At 35.6% G+C, this 22,107-nt stretch overlaps 3 protein-coding genes, 1 non-coding gene and 1 pseudogene across 10 annotated transcripts; 2 read left to right on the plus strand and 3 right to left on the minus strand.

Moving 5' to 3' along the window:
* The first annotated feature begins 641 nt into the window (after positions 1 to 641).
* LOC133677391 (probable (S)-N-methylcoclaurine 3'-hydroxylase isozyme 2) lies at positions 642 to 2,477 on the plus strand. The gene is made up of 2 exons (XM_062099427.1): positions 642 to 1,574; positions 1,699 to 2,477. The coding sequence occupies exons 1-2, from the start codon at positions 669 to 671 to the stop codon at positions 2,302 to 2,304; spliced, it is 1,512 nt and encodes a 503-aa protein (XP_061955411.1). The 5' UTR covers positions 642 to 668; the 3' UTR covers positions 2,305 to 2,477.
* Positions 2,478 to 7,672: 5,195 nt separating this feature from the next.
* On the minus strand, positions 7,673 to 15,143 carry LOC133681153 (protein LNK2-like). 7 transcript variants are annotated; one of them, XM_062104300.1, is made up of 11 exons: positions 14,988 to 15,143; positions 14,806 to 14,899; positions 13,153 to 13,495; positions 12,911 to 12,983; positions 12,171 to 12,378; positions 11,932 to 12,021; positions 10,629 to 10,980; positions 10,192 to 10,541; positions 9,969 to 10,108; positions 8,148 to 8,522; positions 7,673 to 8,051 (listed from the first exon to the last, which is right to left on the minus strand). In XM_062104300.1, exons 2-10 carry the CDS (start codon positions 14,827 to 14,829, stop codon positions 8,156 to 8,158), a joined length of 1,947 nt encoding a protein of 648 aa, XP_061960284.1. In that variant the 5' UTR covers positions 14,830 to 14,899; positions 14,988 to 15,143; the 3' UTR covers positions 7,673 to 8,051; positions 8,148 to 8,155. The 7 variants fall into 7 exon arrangements, with proteins under 7 accessions (XP_061960284.1, XP_061960285.1, XP_061960280.1 ...); XM_062104301.1 differs by having other exon boundaries at positions 10,192 to 10,532; positions 13,150 to 13,495; XM_062104296.1 differs by having other exon boundaries at positions 13,150 to 13,495.
* A 1,615-nt stretch (positions 15,144 to 16,758) lies between these two features.
* On the minus strand, positions 16,759 to 16,831 carry TRNAR-ACG (transfer RNA arginine (anticodon ACG)). Its single transcript has one exon. It is a non-coding gene; the product is annotated as a tRNA-Arg (tRNA).
* Positions 16,832 to 17,626: 795 nt separating this feature from the next.
* On the plus strand, positions 17,627 to 19,162 carry LOC133682630 (annexin-like protein RJ4; annotated as a pseudogene).
* Positions 19,163 to 19,440: 278 nt separating this feature from the next.
* On the minus strand, positions 19,441 to 22,090 carry LOC133681154 (annexin D4). Its single transcript, XM_062104303.1, has 6 exons — positions 21,958 to 22,090; positions 20,965 to 21,137; positions 20,663 to 20,881; positions 20,328 to 20,552; positions 20,109 to 20,183; positions 19,441 to 20,014 (listed from the first exon to the last, which is right to left on the minus strand). Exons 1-6 carry the CDS (start codon positions 21,992 to 21,994, stop codon positions 19,805 to 19,807), a joined length of 939 nt encoding a protein of 312 aa, XP_061960287.1. The 5' UTR covers positions 21,995 to 22,090; the 3' UTR covers positions 19,441 to 19,804.
* Between the last annotated feature and the right edge of the window lie 17 nt (positions 22,091 to 22,107).

Raw genomic sequence — 22,107 nt, forward strand, 5'->3', positions numbered from 1 at the left:
TGAGAATCTCATTGTGGGCCTCATGCATTGGGATTTACGATCACTCCCTTGTCTTTTAGCTTCTACAATTGTAGGCAACAATGCTATGGAATCCTTTCCTGAGGAAACGTTGCTTCCCTCAAGTCTCACCTCTCCTAAAATCCGGAAACTTGAAGCTCTGAGATCTCTGGACTGCAAGGGGCTTCGCACACCTCCGAATGCTGGAGCCTCCATTGCATGCCAGAAGAGGGGCTGCCCTCCCCCCCTTTCGTCCCCTGGTATTAGTGGACGTCCTGTGCTGAAGAAAGAGTGTATTTGCCCAAGATTTCTCACATCCCTAGTGTATGGATTGATGGCTACGTGCCCCCTTCTTAAAATTATTGTTTTCACGACGTCAGCTGATGTTTTGAAACTTCTTCTTGTCTAAATTCACCACCTGACATTTAAAAAACATGTTATAATAAAATACCAATTACTTAATCATATTGAAATCAATAAGGATATATTCTTTCACCAGATCTCCAACTTTCATTAAATTATATGTGACACAAACACTGCAACGATACTTTTAATTTCTTGCTAAATTATTGAGTGATAGCTGTGTGGCACCAGCTGCTTTTCTTCTGCGAATCACCACGTTAAATAATTGAGATCATTCGCAGACCATATTGCAAGCAATTAGGCAAAACATGGCAACAATAGTAACAGAAATATCATCCAATACTCTTTTTACCATTCTCTTTCTCTTGCCTCTCATTTATCTCATTGCCAAGCAGCTCAAGACACTGTATTCATCAAGATTTGCACCACTACCACCAGGGCCATATTCATGGCCAATCTTAGGCAATGCCCTACAAATTGGAAATAGCCCTCATATTACTCTAGCCAGTCTAGCAAAAACCTACGGACCACTCTTCTCACTTAGACTTGGCAGCCAGCTTGTTATTGTTGCCGCATCTCAAGAAGCTGCCACTGAAATTCTAAAAACTCAGGATCGCTTTTTGTCCGGTAGGTTTGTTCCTGACGTAATACCAGCCAAGTGGTTAAAGCTTGAAAATTTGTCCCTTGGATGGATTGGAGAAGTCAACAATGAATTTAAGTTTTTGCGAACTGTTTGCCAATCCAAGCTTTTCTCAAACAAAGCTCTATTGTCCCAATCATGTTTGCGAGAGAAAAAGGCGGCAGACACTGTAAGATTTATCAGAACAATGGAAGGTAAGGTGTTGAAGATCAAGAAAGTAGCATTTGCGGCTGTTTTTAGTATGTTGACTAATATTCTCATCTCAAGTGACCTTATAAGCATGGAGCAAGAGAGTATGGAGGGAGAGATGACGGAAATTATAAGAAATATCTTCGAGGTAGGGGCTGCTCCAAATATATCCGATCTTTTTCCTGTTCTAGCACCATTTGATCTGCAGAATCTACGGAAGAAGTCTAAGGAGTTGTATTTGAGGTTCAGTACCATGTTTGAAGCTATCATCGAAGAAAGAAGAGAAAGAAAGATGAGTTCTGATAATGCTTCAGGCAAAGAGGATTTCCTTGATACTCTGATCAGCAACGGTTCTAGTAATGAGCATATCAATGTCCTTCTTCTGGTTTAATCTCTCTCTCTCTCTCTCTCTCTGTATGTATATGTGTGTGTGTGTGTATTTATATCCATGTCCACGAATTGATCAGGCACACAAGTTGAGTATCATATGCTCTATGGTTTATTTGCAGGAGCTCCTGGTTGCTGGTTCAGACACAAGTACCTCAGCAATTGAGTGGGCAATGGCAGAACTATTAAGGAACCCACAATGCATGAAAAAAGTTCAAGCGGAACTAGCAAGTGAAATCAACCAGGACCTTATACAAGAATCTGATCTACCTAGACTAAAGTTCCTTCATGCTTGCCTCAAAGAAAGCATGAGATTGCACCCTCCAGGACCACTTCTTCTTCCTCACCGTGCCGTGAACTCATGCAAAGTGATGGGCTATACCATTCCAAAGAACTCTCAAGTGTTGGTGAATGCTTATGCAATTGGACGAGACCCCAAGAGTTGGAAAGATCCATTGGATTATAAACCTGAGCGATTCTTGACTTCGAATATGGATTTCAGAGGAAGCAATATTGAGTTCATACCATTTGGTGCTGGAAGGAGAGCATGCCCTGGTCAACCCATGGCTACCAAGCATGTTCCCTTGGTTCTTGCTTCATTGCTCCATTTCTTTGATTGGTCACTTCCTACTGGACATGATCCAAAAGACATAGACATGACTGATAACTTCCACACCAGTTTGCAGAAAAAACAACCTCTACTTCTCATTCCAAAAATTAAAAATTGAGGGATGAATCCAGATTTGCAGCCTCCTCAGCCTTCTTTATTATCACGTATCACTGTTTAAAGTATCGTTAATAAACAGCTTTATCAGTATTATGAACTTACATATCCTCTTAAGTATCCTGTTTTCTTATGCCTCTATCAAAGTCAATCATTAACGGGTGAAATTATTGGATATGTTGGCATGTTTTGCCTAATTGCTTGCAATATGGTCTGTAGATGGTGATGATTTGCAGAAGAAGTTCTGGTGCCACTCAATAATTGTTATGGGGACACCAAACTTGAAACATATTTACACACATCTATGATCATAGATAATGGAAAATAGTTCAAACCATTAAGAGATTGAGTTTTATCTTATATTTTAGTTTAATTTATATGAACTTTTAGTTGCGGTTTATTAATTAAGTTAATTTTATTTATTGAGTTTAATTTAATTATTGTTGGATATTTTATTTAGTGGATCATAAGCTCAATCACTTGTTTTAGTTAAGGTTTTAGTATTTATATTCTACTTTTCTAAATGTTATAGAGTTTTAATGATTAATTAAAAATATTACAGAGTTGCATATTTCTAATCTCTATTTTTTTTTTCTCTCAAATTTTAGCTTCTTTCTCTAAAAGCTTATTTCTTTTTATGTTTTAATTTATTTTTGTTTATTGTTTCGTATCAAATTTGATATTAAAGTTTTAAATTTTAATTATTCTCACAATTAATTGATCTATTAGAGTTTGTGGAATTTATAGTTTGATCTGAAAAAAAAAAAAAGTTCATCATCAATAACAATAATAAAAAAAAATTCCAACAACGGCGCCTCAGCCAATCTCTCCCTCAACCTACAACAACACCGATCATAGCAGCAGCCAAGATCCACCACCGAAAAGACCATCACATTAGTCCACAGGTCCATACCAACATCTAACACTCCCACAGCACCTCCACAATAGATCGTCCACACCAGTAACAGCAGATCAGTGGATGTTAGCAACCTCAACCCATGCTACCATAGCCTCCGCCACGGTCAGCCATCTACCGCTTTTGACCTAATTGGGAGTAGATCGACACCGTAGGAGACAACAGAAGATCTTCGTCTTTAGCAACATATAGAACGGTAACACAGACCAGCGGTAATCACCACCTTCAGTGCCCATAATATTTCTTCGTCTTCAGTAGCCACGCAACCACAGAAGACTCTTGAAGCAAAATTAATTAACCCTACCACGTCATCTATCATTTCAGCACACTATTGCCACTTCAACCATAATCAGCCACGTCAGCCAATGAAGTCATGTCAACATCACATCATCCAACATGTTACAATTTCTACCACCTCAGCAATTATGTCGCCAGTTTCCTGCCACCTTAGTTGCCACACTGTCAACATCAGCCATGTTAGTAGGCAAGTCATCCAGTCTGCCACGTCAGCATTTTTTCCATGTCAGCGACAACAAATTCTAGCTTCCTCCCAGTAATCTAGTTAGTGAATCATTCCCCCTTTTGATTTGTTGAATTTTACTTTTCATGGTTTTATATTTGTCATTTAAAGTTGATATTAATATTACTTTTGAGCCTAGAAAAAAAAATCATAAAAAAATCTCATTTTGCATTTTTTTGTATTTGTTAATTTTTGTTCGTCAACCTCTTCCATCATTGATATCTAGTATCTTGTCCTATTCGATAATTGTGAGTTCTTGCTTATGACATTGTGTTTGATTAATCATTTACACTTCAAAGTCTAGAATTGCATGCTTAAAATTTTATTGGTGTATTTTGTTCTTGATTAATCTCCACATTAAAAAAAATAATTTTATTTTTATATTGTGATTTAACTTACAAGAATCATTTGTGATCTCAATTCCATTTATAAGTTAGTGTTGTATGCATTTGTGTCATGATCATCTAGTGTCCAAGCTTAAGTTACACTTACTGTAGACCCAACCCTTAGTGATACTCTTATCACCATTTAAAGAGAACTGCAAACTTAGATGATCAACATGTTTAAAAGAATGGAGCCAAAAAGAGTTTTCGAATAAGGCACTCAAAGACCAATAAATATCACAAGAATAACTATTATGGATAAGTTCACTTTGAGCGCCATTAGTATGACTATCATTTAGGTTACTCTAAACACAATGACTTTTATGAGCGAGTCTTAAGTCATAACAAAATAGAAGCCCCTATTTTTTACGGTCATCATGACCCTTAGATCTTTGGTATGTGGATTTGTGACATGGATCAATTCTTTGAGTTACACAACTTGTTTGATAATAGAAAAGTTAGATTTACTAAGATGATACTCATTGATGAATCCAAACTTTATTGGAGAGATGTTGAGGATTGTTTAAAGATGAGAGGTAGGCTTTTTATAACTTATTGAACCAAGATGAAACAAAAACTACAGGAAATGTATCTACCCCAGTCTTATAGGAGTAAACTCTTAGACCATTGGAACAATCTAAGACAATGGAACAAGTCTATCAATGAATATATAACACAGTTTAATGATTACATGATGAGATGTGCCATAAGGGAAAATGAAGCTATGACTTTGCATAGATTTTATAAAGGTTTGAATGATGATTTTAGAAAAGAGGTCAGACTCATAGGTGCTTTCACTCTTAACCAAGCCTATACTGTAGTGCAAGATTACGAGTTGCTTATAAAGAGTCAATGGACAAAACATCAGGACCCTCTTAGGATCCCTTTTAGATCTCAATTTAGAAATAATGATTCTTTATTAGGTGCTCCATCCTGTAGACCTAATCCTAGTAGTGCTAAGATTTATAAAGAAGATAAGGGCAAATATGTCGTTAATGAAATGTCTAGGTTGAGTTCAGAGGTCCAATGTGTTAAATGTCAATGTTTCAGTTATATGTTCTTTAATTACACCTCTACACCCTTAGTCATTCAAGAATATAAGGAAATAGGTGATAAAGAAAACTATTCTGTGCAAGTGTATGAACCCAATTCCAATGACTTTAGTGATCTAGATGAAGAGAATGCGCAAGAAGATGGACTTAACATTATAAGTCCACATGAGCCTGAAAATAAAGAATAAGTTTTAAGAAAATCTTTAGTGGAATTGCCCGAAAAGGGTGAATATGGTTTTAAAAGAGTTTTGTAATATTAGTCCTCTTAAACTATCTGATTCACTACCCATCATGCTTGACATCCAACACGTTAAAGGTTTAGAACAACATACTCATCACCCCCTCATGCTTGATGTCCAGCATGTCATAGGTTTAGAACAATATATCGAGCTTTATGATCCTTTAGTCCTAACACGTGGTGAGAAAAATGAAGATAATATTGATTTACTAGGTTATGTCCAAACTACATCTACTAAGGTTTCCAACAATGTTTGTCCCACTCCACATCTTCAATCATATAGTATTCATAGTTGCAAACTTATAAAGCTTGTAGATCAACTTTCTATGTCCCCTCACCCTAAAATATTTGATTTAGCTGAGTCTTTTGCATGTACAATTTATAATTTGCATGTTGAGATAATAAAACAAATTCAAGCAAGTAATGAACAATATAAATTTCAAGCTAATTTACATAAGTATCATGATGTGCTTAATATTGAAGATTATTTCATAATACAAATTAGACTTGAACGGTGTCCTTTGAAAACCAATCATAAATTGCAAGTGAGTAGTGCTAGACCATTCAAAATGTTGCAAATGATTGAATCAAATAATTATATCATTAAATTGCCACTAAACTTTGATATTAGCTATAATTTCGACATGAAGGACCTTGTTATATATAAAACACAACAGTCTATCCCTAATGCTTTTTTTGAAACTCTTACCTCATTATCCTTATCTTTGGCACAAAAGGAACATATTAATGCTACTTTGAATGCACATGTTGTTTTTACCAGGGTTGTTGAACTTCAGCAAATCGTAGTATATGAACTAAACAATCAGATTTAAACTATACTTAGATTATCAAAGAGACATCACAACAACTTGATCCTTATCTTTAAGAAAGTTATCAGAGTCATCTCAACTTATACTCGATGGGGTCGAGTTTTTCCAACCCCAGAAGAATTGGTTTGGACACCAAACCTGAAACATTGTTTACACACTCGTATGATCATAGACAATGGAGGATAGTCCAAACCATTAAGAGATTGGGCTTTAGCTTATGTTTTAGTTTAATTTATATGAACTTTTAGTTGAGGTTTATTAATTAGGCTTTATTTATTGATTTATTGGGTTTGATTTAATTATTGTTGGGTATTTTATTTAGTGGGTCATAAGCCCAATCGCTTCTTCTAGTTAAGATTTTAGTATTTATATCCTACTTCTCTAAATGTTATAGAGTTTTGATGATAAATTAAAAAATTACAGAGTTGTATATTTTCAATCCCCATTCTTTTCTTTCTTTTCTTTTAATTCTTAGTTTCTTTTTTTATTTTTTTCTGCTTTAATTCTTCTGCTTTAATTCTTTTTATTCATCGTTCCACATCTATAATATAACAAGAAACTTAAAAATATAACCATAGTGTTTGTATGACAAATATTTTAATGAAAGTGGGAGATCCATTTCATTTTTTAAAACCTTGATTGGGCAGGATTTGTGATCTTCTAAACGTTAATGGGATATATATTGTGAACATGTCCATCAATCTCATTAACAAGAAATTAATTAAAACTTTACTGGAAATTATTTATTAATAAAAAAATACTTTAACATGAAACATTAACATGGATAAATGAGACGTTAGTCTCACAGTAACATTTAATCTGCAGAATCTACAGAAGAAGTCCAATGAATTGTATATGAGGCGCAGTGCCACGTTTGTGGCTATCCTAGAGAATGGAGAGAAAGAAAGGTAAGTGATGATGATGCTTCGAGACAAGAAGATTTTCTTGATGATGTGATCAGCAATGATTCTACTGATGAGAACATCACTCTCCTCCTCTAGGTTTGATCTTCTCCCCCTCTCTTTCCATTGATCAGACACACAAGTTCAACATCATATGTTCCATCCTTTATTTGCTGGAGCTCTTGCTTGCTGATACTGACACTAGCAAGTCAGCAATTAAGTGGAGTTGATGATAAAAGTTCATACATTACATTAAAAAATTGTCAAGGAGTAGATGAACCCTTCACCCGCCTCCGACTCCAGTTAAACTAGATCGGATTTTACTCACCTCTGATTTTACTAAAACCAATCCAAATTAAAATTCGATCTAATCGAAACAGATGACATCGAATTAGCTGATGAATTGAGTTAAATCTCCATCCCTACTATGAGCACATGTAAGCTACATTACCGGCACAATGATTTAGGGCAGGAGACAAAAGCCCAAGTGGTGTAATACAAAAACCAAACCCAAGTTCCGTTTGCCCATAATTGGTAGCAGAGGAAGAACAAACTTTTATACTCAAACCCATGGTAAGTTCATAACAAAGATGAATGTGTTTTGGAATCACAATTCAGAAACAAGGGAAAGAGGCCAATGTCACTCAGAGGGTAGGCACATATAAATCTGCTAATAATTATTGGCGTATCACACTTCCACATAATTAGCAGAAGGATAAAAGCATACACTTAAAAGTCATCATCTTGAGAATTCAGGAAGTTCTGGTGGTAGTAGATATGTAGCTATATAGACCACAATACTTTCAAATCCACAAATGCGACGTTACGCTGCCTGCCAATGACGTTGATGAATCCTCGGCAATATTGGTGATTAATCTGTGTGACCCTCATTTGATGATGATCCAATGGGCTGACATTAAAAGAAAACCTTGGCATTACCAGTAAATCGATATAATCATCACTGTAAGCATAACATACACATGGAAGAGATAAAGGAAGGAATTACCCTTATCTTCATTCAGAGGCTTTAACCTCTCTAGCTACTTCATCTGCAGGTCCATTGTTTGATGCATCCTCCGATGTGTCTAAACAAGGATTGCTTTTACACTGACCGGCTGGCTGGAAATTGGTCAAGAGACTAGAAAGTTTAGAACCCTGTTGAGAAAAGTTCGGTTTACTTTTTGGAGAGTCAGGCAAGCTTCCCATTGACAGTTTTGCTATGCCCACTGTCTTGTGCTCACACGGGAGCTTAGTAGAAACAGGTGATTCAGGTGTATCAGGATGTTTCCCAGCGAAATCCACTGGTCTATGAAACAGCAAATGGGCCACAGTCCGGTCTATGGGGTTGGTATCTGTTTCCACTTCAGGCATCTTAACCATCCTGTAGTAGACCATAAAATCGAAGAGGAAAATCACAGAAAGTTTGAGTTTGTTGATGAAGATTTGAATAACAATTTTGTGCAAACAAACTGAATGATTTAACTTGGATAGGAGAAAATGTAAAGGAGAAAACTCATTGCAACTGTAAGACAACCACATAGTTGCAGACAACAAAAATTCAATAGTTTCAGATGAAAACAGCTTATGGTTTTGGTTGGATGTGATGCCCATTTAGACATAGAAGAGCCGATTAGCAGATTATTTGATTTCTTTAAGTTTTTTCTTGCTTGAAATGCAACATGAATCTTTAGATGATTATTAAACTAGAAAGGAAATTAAATTTTGTCTGGTTTAACCAAAACTATGCAAGTTTTCTGCATGGTTGATTCCAGTTAATTTGTACATAATCACCATCTTTGGGTGCAAATCTTTGTTTTTCTTTATTTTGTCCTTCAATAAACTTATTACAATTGTTGAACAATCTTTCCCTCTCTCTAGTAGTTAAATCTAGCAAAATTTCTCAAGTATGTTGTGCCACTCATATAGACTTGGATATCTTAGTTTTTCCTTCTGGATTTTTCCTTTGCAATTGCTATTGTGCTTTTGTAGTCGAGTCCGAGTTCAATCAGACAATTTACATAAATCCATGTAAAAGTGTTCAGTAAATAGGATACAGAAAATTCCAGGAGACTGGAAAGCTGTGAAGGGGGTGGTGGTCTTCTTCTTCCTAGGTGCGAGCATAGGAAACACTACCAGGTGCGTTGTCAGTATTCAGTAAACTCATTTACTTCCCCTTTTCATGCTGCATCTCACAAAAAATCCTAAATTTGGTTTTTTTTTTCTTGAGAATACAAACAAACAATTTAATCTCCAAAAAAGAAGATGCAATGTAGTTAAGTTTAACTGGGGAGTTTGCATAAATGAGTGCACAACATACTTGAGAAAGTTTTCTTGATTTAACTACTAGAGAAAGAGAGAAAGATTGTTCAACAAGTGTAATAAGTTCAATGAACGACAAATGGAAGGAAAACAAGATTTGCACCCAAAGATGGTGATTATGTACAACTTCCCTGGAATCAACAACTCAGAAAACACAACCAATGGGAGCAAACTACTACATATTTGATCAGCAACGTCAAATTCAGTCAAGTTTATAATGAAATTCTGCGAAAGAGGAACCTATTATGCCCTGTTTAGATTTTCTTCCACTTCTTAGAGAAATCAAGGCCTAAGTTGAATTGTTTCAGTCACTATTCTCCTCAAATATAAATAACAAAAATAGCACTTTCAATATTTATTTCTAGCATGACAATGGGAAACAAAAAAAAAAAAAAACAGTGATGGTGTTAAAAGATCCTAATTTCGCTTTCCCATGGAGCAAAAATGTAAGAACAGGATGGATTAAATTTCAAAACAGAAGCATGAGAACTGCAATTCCTTAACCAACCTGGTTTCCTCTTTCATGGCAACTTGTTCACCCCTGCTATTGTTTGTACTGCTAGTATCACTACCATAATGCCTCTGCATTGCACTCTGAGCTAACCGGAACATGCTATCCCGAATACAGAGTCTAATTCTGACATCCAGCTGTTGTAAAACATTGGTTTGGAATTGTAACCAAGTTCAAATTACTCTGGCAGGAAAAGAATTCACTTGTGAGTGAAGCATACCTTTGAAATTATATCTTGAAGCCTGTAGAGTATTGTGTCCTCCATTGAGTAATCATTAACTGCCAGAGAGATTGTATTGGAATCATCTTGCTCAATAGGCGAGTTTGGGTCGAATGAAGCAAGAGTACTTAGATCCTCTACTTCTAGGTCAGCTCCTTCAACATGCTGAATTTGATTTTCTTGAGAACATTTTTGATGAACAAGCTGCTGCTGCTGTTTCTGAATGGCAAGCATTGCCTGAATTTGCTGCCGCCTCCTTAATTTTTCAATTTTTTCCTGAGGTGTCATTCTCTGGGGTTTCACTGGACAGTCATCTAAGTTGTTTATAGGATTTGCATTGCCTGAAGAAACTTTATAACTAGAAACTTTAGGTTGATGAATAAATAACTAGAAATTTGTTGGAAATGATGGAAATTTTTTCACAGGATTACCATTACCTGAAGAAAATTCATAACCAGAAGCTAAAGGTTGATGCTTAAATTCCCCAGACTGAAAGTGAGACAACATAGGCGTGGAATATGGATTTGTCATGCTCCCATATGCAGAAGGGGCCACACATGGATTCGATATTTTCTGGTACTGCAACTGCTCAGGTCCCTGGAGCTGATTCTGTTGGTTGAGAATCGAAGGGGGAGAAGATTGCATAATTTGGGGTGCAAACTGATTCTTAAATTGATCGGCTTGGATTCCAGATAGAGTCCAGTTTCCATTAAAATCTTGGTATGATTTCAGTTCACCTTTTTCTTCCAGTTTTTTCCGACCTTTTAAAAGCTTCTTTTGCCTGTAAACCTGACCGCAAAACAATAAACATAAATAGAAAAATTACTTGGAATAGGTCAAAGTTTTAACCATCTAGGCCTGCAGGGGAGAGTGACCAGGCACAGAATTTTTATTCAGCGCATGGCTTGTAAGGATAAATTCTCCCTTATTTTCTTTAAACGTAAAATTTTGACAAAACAGATATATGGGCATGTAAAAGAGCTGCTATCGTTCAGAGTAGATTAATGTATTAACTGCACTATGCCAAGCAAACAGAATTTACACGTCCCTGGGAAGATCAGTGAACTTTATGCTAGAAATATAACTTACAGATCAACCAGGGGAGAATATGACTACCTAAAATAAATGCCTCAAATTTTCACATATTATTCCAGTCTGCTTTGCAACAGAAAACTATGCAGTGGCTTAAGTTTAGGAAAACGATATTATAGTGAATTCATGAATTTGGCAGCCTGGATAGCTTAATTAATGCATTAAAGAAGTGATGAACTAAACCATGAAATGGTTTAAGTTTAGGAAAACGATATCATAGTGAATTCGTGAATTTGGCAGCCTGGATAGCTTAATTAATGCATTAAAGACGTGACGAACTAAACCATGAAAATCCATATTTACCTAATCTCCGTTGGCAATTCCAGAGAAGTGCTCGGTAGTTTTGGTAAGTTGATATATAAGGTATCATCTACGTTTCCCAGCTCTAATTAGACTTCCCTGTCCCTTCAGTCAAATTTAAGACCTAAATATCAAGATTTTCCAATTTTAATTCACTGATATAAGTTTTTCTTGAATCATGAACACAACTCGGAGCACTCAAGAGAGCAGAGCAGGGTTCTAAGAACCCAGATTGTATTTAGTGTTTATCGAGTCTAAAAGAAATCCTGAATGCAAAAGGAAAAATTCACTAACATGCTGGTTGAGTATCAAGATTTTGAAAATATCAAAGGAAGTGAAAAACAGTACCTTATTTGTTAATTCATTTGGCAGCACCACATTTTCTGCAGTCAGCTGAGAGCTAGTTGTTGTGTTCTTTCCCACAATGGCCAAATCTGTCTGCAAAACAAAATAAAAAAAACAAGCTTCTCTCTGCTCCTAAATTAAGCAAGATGCATGAATAAGCAAACTCATCACTGAAAATTGATCTCTATACCTAGCATAGGCTTACTTTTACCTCCTTCATATTCTACATGAGCAAGACTTACCTGTGTATTCTGCAGACCACGAGATGCAGGATCGTTCATTTTGCCATAGCCAAGGGTAAACAGCTCGTCATCTTCTTGTGCATACTCTTGTCTTGAAGCCATGGATATTGGAAAGGGCTTTACCGGACTGTTAGTGATATCTTTAGAAGATGACCATAGGTCATCAGCATTGCCAAGATTTACATTGCCAAATATTGGGTCACCATTGCTGCAAAATCACCACTTGTGAGGATATTGAGTCAGATGGTTATCACTGGTATCCCAAAACATGAAGATAAAATATAGGAACACAAATGAAAAACAGGAAAGCAGGAAACCCTCCCATAATTGGACAAGCTCACCAATTCCTTAAAAATTCAGTGCTGCTATCTGACATTCTTTCTGCCATTTATACTTGTAATTGAAGATACTGTGCTAATAAAAAATGGCTTCCTTCAGGTTCTTTTCTCAATTGACAAAATTAAGCCAAGGATCAAAAACCATAAATATTCAAACAACTAGTCGTTCAAGCTTTTGTTATTGTTTCTTTTAGCAGACAAAACTGGTTTGGAAAAAGATTTAGATCCAAAAAAAGAAGAAACTATTAAAAGAGTTTGGTTGCTTTTCCATCACAACACTCCTGTACTTCATTTTTTTTCTTCTGAAGTGAAAATAGACTGTATAAAAATATAATGGTCATGAAACCTTTCAGACTATCTTTCATTGCAGTGCAGAAAGTAAGAATGGTAACTGTGCTTTACCTGAAAATCCGATCAAGATCATCAAAGCTTCCAATGCTAGCCCAGCCATAATCAACAAAATCACCTTGTTGACCTTCATGGGGATTTTGAAAAATATCAGTGTCCTTATCAAGTCGAGTCATCTCGGCAGTAAGAAAGTTTTAGCATTAGAATGTAGCGACATGCAAGATACTATGCTATCAAAATTTCAAGCAACTCATCACCCTGTCTACATTTTTTCCTAGTAATTGAAATCTCACCACCTGCTGATGAATCAAGTTTGGTAATGTCAGTTAAACTGTTAGGCATTGAAGTGCCAAAGGAATCCCTATCAGTTTTGGCAGCATTAGATAACGACAAGCTAGGCCATCGGTCTACATCGACTCCTGAGGCAGAAGTTCCTTCACTGGTGTCAAAGTTTGAACTATTCTCCAACTTTCTGCCATCAATATCAACTTTAGCCCCGGCTGCTTTCTGCACACCAGAATTAATGGTACCAGCTTCTCCACTAGATTCTTTTTTCTTGCAATAATCTTCGCTTGTGTCTGGAAACGGCACAATATGGTCATCACTATTGTCAGTCTCACCCCATAATATGTTCGTAAGCTGAAAAGATAGTGGGTAAACATCATTACAATATGTAGGATATATAACAAGAATAACACAGCACCATAAGTCAATCTCTGAAAATTTAGCAATACTATTTTTCCAATCATAATATTCTGAGTAACATGCTAATTTAACAATTTATTTCCCTTCATGCGCACATGGTGTATATTTGTGAGTGTGTGAATACGGTGTGTATCATAACTGGGCCATGAAAACCAAGCATTGAATAATGAAATATCTCGAGCCCCTAATAAAACCATCACAGGCCATCATAATACCAGGCATAATATGCAAATCACAGAACCTTCACCAAGGTATCCAACAACATCAAAATCATCATTGAAAACAATCTTCAGTTAGAATGGCATAATCACAAACTATTTACGATGAGCTTTAAGAGGGAGGATATCACCCTGCACCGCATCAACTGATCCACCAATATTTTTGCATTTTCCATCCGTTCCAAGCTATTTTATCAGGAAAAGGGTGGGAAGTGCCTTCAAAGAGAGCTTCTTCTGAACTTCTTTATATATGAGTCAGCGCAGATGGAATCACCAACCACTATGCTGAGTTTCTCTAATCATCCCAAGCTCTATCTCTCCCGCATCCTAACTTCATCTGCTTCCCACATCCTACATCTGCTCAACTCTTCCTCAGTTCCCCAGCGAAATAAGATTTTTTCCTCCAGCCCTTTCCCCGCACATTTCCCACCAACTTCATAGCAATACAGCGCATTGATATCAACTCCCAAGTTCAAACACTAGCGAAAATCTAATAGTTTGCCACTAAGACCTTCTCCGTATTATTTCTCCACTCTGTCGGTGCGCAGCATTCAAACAATACTCACCTATCCTCCCTCCTCATAGCCTTTCACTTTTTTGTAAATCCCATTCCACAACCACTCCTTTGTCCTCAACTAAACCAATATCTCTCGTCACCTTTAATACGAACTCCATCCAATTTCCAAATGAATCACATCACTTTTGCTTTCAAACACTTGGGAAATTCCTTCAAAACTTCAATCCATTCAATAAAATAACCACACAAGTCACACTTGTCAATTCAACACAGCTCTCACCATAAACAGTCCCCCAACATGACCATACTCTAAAACTAAGCCACAACCCCAATTACATACAGATCATTTGTTTCCACGAACTAGTCCTCAAAACTTCAAAATAGTCATTTTAAACAAGAACAGAGAAATCCAAAAGCAACCCACATGCTCAATTCACAGTATTAACTACATATTTAAAAAAAAATATTGAGAAAAAGGGAAAGAAAAAAAAAACAACTGGGTTAGTTACCTCTTCGTCGTTCCAATCAAACATATCTAAAGAAACCAGAACAGATCACATATCATCTCTTGTAATATCTCACACATCGCCAATCCTTCAAAACCTTGACAAAACAAAAACGAAACATTAACTTACGTTATCATAAAAAGCATCAAACCCCTCTAACTACCCAAGAAAACCAAAAACATTACATGCAAAACAAGAAACAGGAATCCTAACACTTGTCGAAGGAGTAGATTTACAGAGTTCTCCAGAGACTGAAACAGGAGTAGGAAAGAGAAAAGGGGAAGGCCACAAAGGATTCTCCAGTTCACGTGAGTCTCGCGTGTGTTTGAATGGCTAGTTGAGTGACACGTGTGTTCAGACAGTATCTAAATTTGTGGTTATAAGTTAAGGATAGATCTATTACTTGAACCTGATTGGGTAAAGCGTTGCGAGTTTGATTTGAGTCTCATTTGGATGAATTTCATGTGAATTTAGGAAAATTTGGTGGGAGGGTCTTAAATTATGTGGCTGTGGTTGCTTTGAGGGTTGTGGGTCGGTTTGTAGGGACCATATTGACCAAGTAGTGGTTTTTGTGGTTGCCATGTTTTTTGGTTAAAAAAAATTATGATGTTTAAGAGAGTGGATTATTTATTAATTTGGTAATGATTTGACGATTAGGGTTTAAAGGAGAGGATTAGGTCGTTGACTTTTGGAGGAGACATATTCATGTGATTTGGCATGATTTGCATTTGATTATTATATTTGAGAATGTTCCCATATAATACAAACTTAGTAATAGTTGTAAACTCAAATTGAACTACTCTGAGTTGAAAAAAAATAAACAAATAAATAATTTGGTTGATTTAATAAAAAAAAACTTTTGTTAATATCATGATTTAGTTTTTTTCAGGTTTATTCTAGTTAACACCTAACTCTTAATTTATTGTTTTTTAAAAGAAAAATATCATTAAAGCAATGATTTAGATCGACCATCTAGACTTATAATGCGAACATTGCTTTAAATCGAGTTTTGCAATATTATAAGAAACTTCACTCAATTTCTTAATTTTATAGGTTTAAATTTTGGAATTAAAATCTAAGAGAATTATATATTTTTTTAAAAAATATACTATACTGATGCAACATGTGCGTATTTTAGAACATTTAGAAAAAAAAATAGTTATGATTGATGTACAAATTATTTAAGAACATTTTTATTATTTAAAAAAAATAAATATAAAAAATGAATCGAAGGTCAAGGAGGTAGGTATTAAAATCAAGGTAGTTTGTTCTTAAAAAAATATACCTTTATGAATTCTAACTTGAGATCAATATTTTTGAAAATTATTTTTTTAACACTGTATCGTTAAATAGAATAAAAAGAAAAGAAAATGTTTTTTTTTCTCTCTTGAAAACTAAAAGAGAATGTTGATAAATAATATTTTGGGCACAAAATAGATCTTTTAACTAGAAAAAGAGTTATATATATATATATATATATATATATATATATATATATATTAAGTTAGAGAGAATTGAATTAATATGATACATTAGTTGATCTTTAAAATGCAATTTTATGATAGTGAAATGAGTTTGCTTTTCACTATCAAATTATATAAAAAAACAATTATAAGAAAATAATTTTTTTAGAAGCAACAATTCAAGTGTGAATGGTTCATTTAAATTTTGATAAAAATAAAATAATTATACCTAAAGCTACCCAAATATAATTTAAACTATAGAAAAAACGTAATTCTTGAAAAGAAAGATTTTTCATTATTCCTCCAAGCCATAGTTTGATAGATATATTCTATGAAAACGATTGGTCTTCAAAGGCTAGTGAAGTTTTAAGAAACTGGGCTCAGGCCCATTAACATTTTACAGATTTCTTTTCCTTGGTACTGGGCATCGGCATGAAACTGAGCAGGGCAAAACAGTAAAAAGATTAAAAAAAAAAAAAAAAGAAGGAAAAGTCGACTCCACTGGGGATCGAACCCAGAATCTCTGGTTCCGTAGACCAGCGCCTTATCCATTGGGCCATGGAGTCCTACATGTCAATAGTTCATTCCTAGATTAATTTCATTAAATAATGAAAGTAATCAACTTCACATTTCAAAAACTGTCTATAGAAAATCTTGGATGGGTTTGTTATAGGTCTATGCGTGTACTTTACATTAAATTTTTTTATATAAATTATAGTTTTTTATAATCAAAATTTTAAATATAAATTTTAATAGAACTCATGCAAAACTGTAATATGTATTAATTAAATAAATATTTTCAAAATTATCTAAGCATGCTTGACACTTTCATTCAATGATTTTTTGCTACAAATATGAGAGATAATTTAATTGATTATTGCAGATTTACCGAAGCAAATTGCAAAAGCTAACATCAAAACAGAAGGAAAAACAAATTATTTTCGTTGTCTCATTCATATATTTCCATATATCCAATTTCTTAAAATTTGTCTTATATTCAAATTAGTTATATGAGTTTTTAATAAAAAAAAAGTTACATAACTAAAATATTAGCTATAAAAATAACATAATTTAACGAATTAATATAAAAATAACACAATTTAGTGAGTCACATGTGAAATCTAATCTAGTACTTATAATAATGTTGATAATTATATATTATATTATATTATATTTTTAACAAAGTAATTAACGCCTAAACATGATTTGTGTGAGCCTCTCTTACTTTCAGTACAGTGTGTGTGTATATATATATCATGAGATCCATTGCATATATTTGTGTGTATATATAGACAGTAATGGTGGTATGAGGTTCTTCAAATTAGTCACATTTCTTCAGGAAAAGTACTCAAAAATCGACAATGGCTAGCCTCATTGCTCCTGACAACCATGTTCCTAAAGAAGATGCTGAAGCTCTCTACAAGGCTTGTAAAGGTACTTCCATCTCCTTTCCTACTGTCATGCTATTATCTTTTATATACTTCATGTCACTAATATATGCCAGGCAAAACTTTTGTAAAAGATCAAGAAGGAAAAGAAAAAAAAATTCATTTAATGGCACAAAATGTATTTCAGTGTTATTAAATTCAATTTAGTGTCAACTCAGTGACTTGTTGATCCAACAATTCATTCTAGTGGGTCAACTCGGTGAGATAGAGATGCAGTGTTGGCAAAGGTGGCCATCAGGAAGTCTGGCGATTACCATGTAATTGTTGAAATTGCATGTGTCCTATCTCCAGAGGAGCTCTTGGCTGTGAAGAGGGCTTGCAAGGCTCGCTACAAGCATTCCTTGGAAGAAGATCTTGCAGCCCATACCACTGGTGATATCTAGAAAGGCATGTACAATCATTAATATACTATTGATTAAACAGTTCAGAATTTCCCACACTTAAATAATGTGCTAACATGATTTGTTATGATCATTTTGCTGCTCCTGGTTGGATTGCTGACAGCATTTAGGTATGAAGGTGATGAGATTAATGCAAGATTGGCTTATTCAGAAGCTGATATTCTTCATGATGCAATCAAAGACAAGGAATTTAATCATGAAGAAGTCATTAGGATCCTGACCGCCAGGAGCAAAACACAGCTCACGGCAACTTTCAACCGCTACAGAGATGACCATGGCAGTTCCATCACGAAGGTACAGAACAAAAATTCAATATATAGCTTGTAAAAATAAACTGCTACCGATCAACCGGCCCCAAAAATCATTTTTTAGAAAGTGGTGGCTAACGCGCATCCAGTTCTTGGAATAAGGGAATATCATGGAGTGGCAAAAAAGGGGATCTTCTAACTGCCATGCCTAAGATATCTTTTCTTCCCAAACCAGTCTGGTCAAAGCAACGGGATGACAGACCGACCTAAGATGGGAGAACTGCTTCGAAGCCCAAGGTTAACTCAGTTCAAATCAAAAGGCTTCCGTTCAGCCCGAAAAAACTACCTAGCAAGGAGTGAAAATCCACTGGACTTGCCAAGGTAATTGTTTACAGTTGCAAGTTGCTTTTGGTTAACAGGCCTTACTAGATGAGCCTGCTGAAGAGTTCAAAACGTACAGTTCTCCAGACTGCCGTTCGATGCATCAACAACCACAAAAAGTACTATGAAAAGGTTAGATTCTTTATAGATTGTCACTATAATTTCGGCGACGAAATATCAATGAACTAATAATACCTTGTAGCTTTCAGCTATAGATTTTGCGCATTGCCATCAGAGAGTTTGGAACTGATGAGGATGCACTGACTCGTGTGATTGTCACGAGGGAAGAGAAGGACTGGAATGATATCAAGGAACTATAATACAACAGAAACAGTGTTCCCCTTGATCAGGCAGTTGCCAAGGACACTTCTGGGGATAAAAAGGCTTTCCTCCTATCTCTGCTAGGAAAGGAGGGTTAAATTTCGTTCTTCTGTTAGCATTTCAGAGTTTTCAGTCACAATTCAATAATGATTTGTGTAGAACTTTCTTTCTGTGAGGCTTGGTTTCTATGGTCATGGTTTTGAGTTCCTATCTGGTTTGACATTATGTAATCCTATGTTATGTTCTCTGCAATCTGAGTGACTTAGCGATGAAAGACTTCGGAAAATACCTTCTGCTTTTCGAGCACTATCAGCAGTTAATACAACTACTGTGCTATCTGTAAATGAAAGGTTGCTGAAGATGAAAATTTAAACAATTTTGCTGAAGAATCAAATTCCCAAATCTCTTTATTAGAAGAAAAACAAGAAATTATCAATTTCTATCAAAGAAGAATGCTCAAAGTTACAACATGTGGTATCTCCCTCGCATCCTCACCATATCACTGTCTCTCTCAGTTGCCAAATAGAGCCACATACATTGTAGTGTCACAAGAAAAAAACTGGGAGGGTGATACCATGAGAGGAAAGAATTTCCATTTATTAAGGCATCACCTTATGCTAAAACAACTCATAAATGCAGAAGATCACATACGATGAAACAAAGATCAAAAGAGAAGATGAACATTAAAGCCAGACTTCAACATTGAATCAAGATCCAAATAACAATATCCGTCTTTTCAATCAATTATCTCTTGTTATCAGGTTAACCAAGAAATCCCTGTAGTTCCCATTTGCTTTTTCTTCAATTTTCTTGGATAGAGAAACTCCAAACAAGTTCTTGTATTCTTCTTTAATCTCCTTCATATCCACATCTGCTCGGGTCACAATTACTCGAGTCAGACCCTTTTTGGTGTTCTTGTGTGCATCACTGCTCATTGCCTCATCCAAAACCTAAAGAAATGAAAAATTTATAAGCAATGCATAAGAATGTGCACAATATGCTGTACATTGACTGGCAGTCTGGTTGTGGCTTTATCTTAATTACCTTGCTGAAATATGCATGAGGGGTGCATAAGCATTCAACTGTCTCTTTCAAGATCAAGTCAGAAGCATCAAGATCCTGAACAAAGCATGAAAGCAGCCAAATTACTTTGAATTCCTTTCATCTCACTTTCAGAAGATCCCTCAAAACTATAAAGTTAGTCCCTTTTCTGTTTCTAAAGCCTGTTACAGTTACGAATAGGCACTCAGTTGCTTGTCATACCTCATGAATATGATTTCCAGAAACCTCCTTGTAGTGTTCGTACACTACTTTGAGATGAGCCTTGCTTCTTGTTGATAGTATTCTGATCACCTCTTCATCCTCAATGGGGTTCTTCTTGTTACCATTCTTTATAGCATTAGCAAGTATTTTAGCTTCAGATTTTGCAGCGTCTTCCTTAACCTTTGGGCCTTCATACCTATAGGCACTTACAAGTGCTACCAAAAGCTGTTCACAGCACATAAAAAAAATCATATCAGATACCCTCTCTATCACATCAGAATAATATTCAATTCATACCGAATACTATCAAGTCCTATGCAAACATTGTTATGTACCTTGCGCTCACTGCCATGGATGTGGGTGGCAACATCTTCTTCAATGGATTGATCAAAGAGAGAATGGTAAGCTTTTCTAGCTCCTAACAGCTCTTCTGATGATCTTGTACAAGCAATCTCTACAATCACACCATAAGATTGTGGGCCCTTCTTTAATGCCTCCTTTACCAAACGAGCATCTCTTTCCCAAGGATGCATAGCCCAAAGCACCAAAGCATTCTAGACAATCACACAAAAGAGTCACAAATCTTGTTGTCCTGTAACTTCTATAAGAAAAGGAGAACAAAGTTATAAAGAAGTACCTTAAATCGCACGAATTCATGCTTAAGAAGTCTGACACAGTGATCATTCCAACGTTCAAAAGATCGTTCATCCTCTATGAAAAGTTGGGGAGTTTTTTTTCTGAATAATGTTCTATGTTCAGGATGTGATTTTCCCAGATTTTCTATTAATGACTTCTCATCAACTCCAAGTCCTGTTTTAAGAAAATAATAAACATGACCTTATTCAGTCTCTTCTAATTAACGAAAAGGGAGTATGCTGAAATTAGCTGACAAAAGCATAGATGTTAGACAACCTCGGGGATTGATCCAGAAAAAAAGGTTGGATCATTGCTAATGCATTTAACTGGTTTGTTCAAGTCAATTGGGTTTGTAATTTTCCAGTTCAGCTTGGAAAAAGGCCCGAGTATGACAAAACCCGTCAGACGAATTTAATAACCATGACTAAAAAGTAAGGATGCATCATGTGGGTAAAAGAGTTGAAGGAAAAAGAGGAGAGAAAGTGAAAAACAAAGCACTTACGAATGTTCTTCAAAGTCCATAATAATATTTTAAAATGAGAGAAAGTGCTCAGAAATAGGGTAATGTGGCAACCAGGTCAGGTGCTGGTGAGACCTGATGCGGTCAGTTTGAAGCAATAAAGATATTCCATTGCTTGTGTGTGTGTGACTGTGTGTGTGTGTGTGGGGTGTGTGTGTGTGTGTGTGTATAAAGAAGAGTAGACCTACTAGCATGCATAATAAACTAAGAATAGCTAGATAACAGTTTTACAGCAGAATGCTTCCACCAAAAGCGATTTTAATGACACAAAAAGTGAATACAGGAAGCATTCTGGGCTGAAAACTTTGATTACGCGATCATGAACCAACATGCAAACAATCAGGTTGCAAGATGGGTTTTATAAATGGCTTATGAGCCATGGAAACAAGGTTTTGGGCAATGAATTTGGATGTTCTCCTATTGGTTTATGAAGGAAAACTCAAGCTGAAAGAGATGAAAAGAATGAGAAAGAACCTGTGAAAGCCTTGGCAAGAGCTTCCAAATTAGCCATCTCTTACGATTTCTATGTGTCTTGGATGGAGTGGGACAACAAGGAGAAGACATCACCTGCATTTATATCACACTGAGAGGCTATTTTTGTCAATGAACTAGAATAAGGGCTTC

This window comes from Populus nigra, chromosome 1 (genome assembly GCF_951802175.1).
Source record: "Populus nigra chromosome 1, ddPopNigr1.1, whole genome shotgun sequence".
In the NCBI taxonomy this organism is placed as follows: domain Eukaryota; kingdom Viridiplantae; phylum Streptophyta; class Magnoliopsida; order Malpighiales; family Salicaceae; genus Populus; species Populus nigra.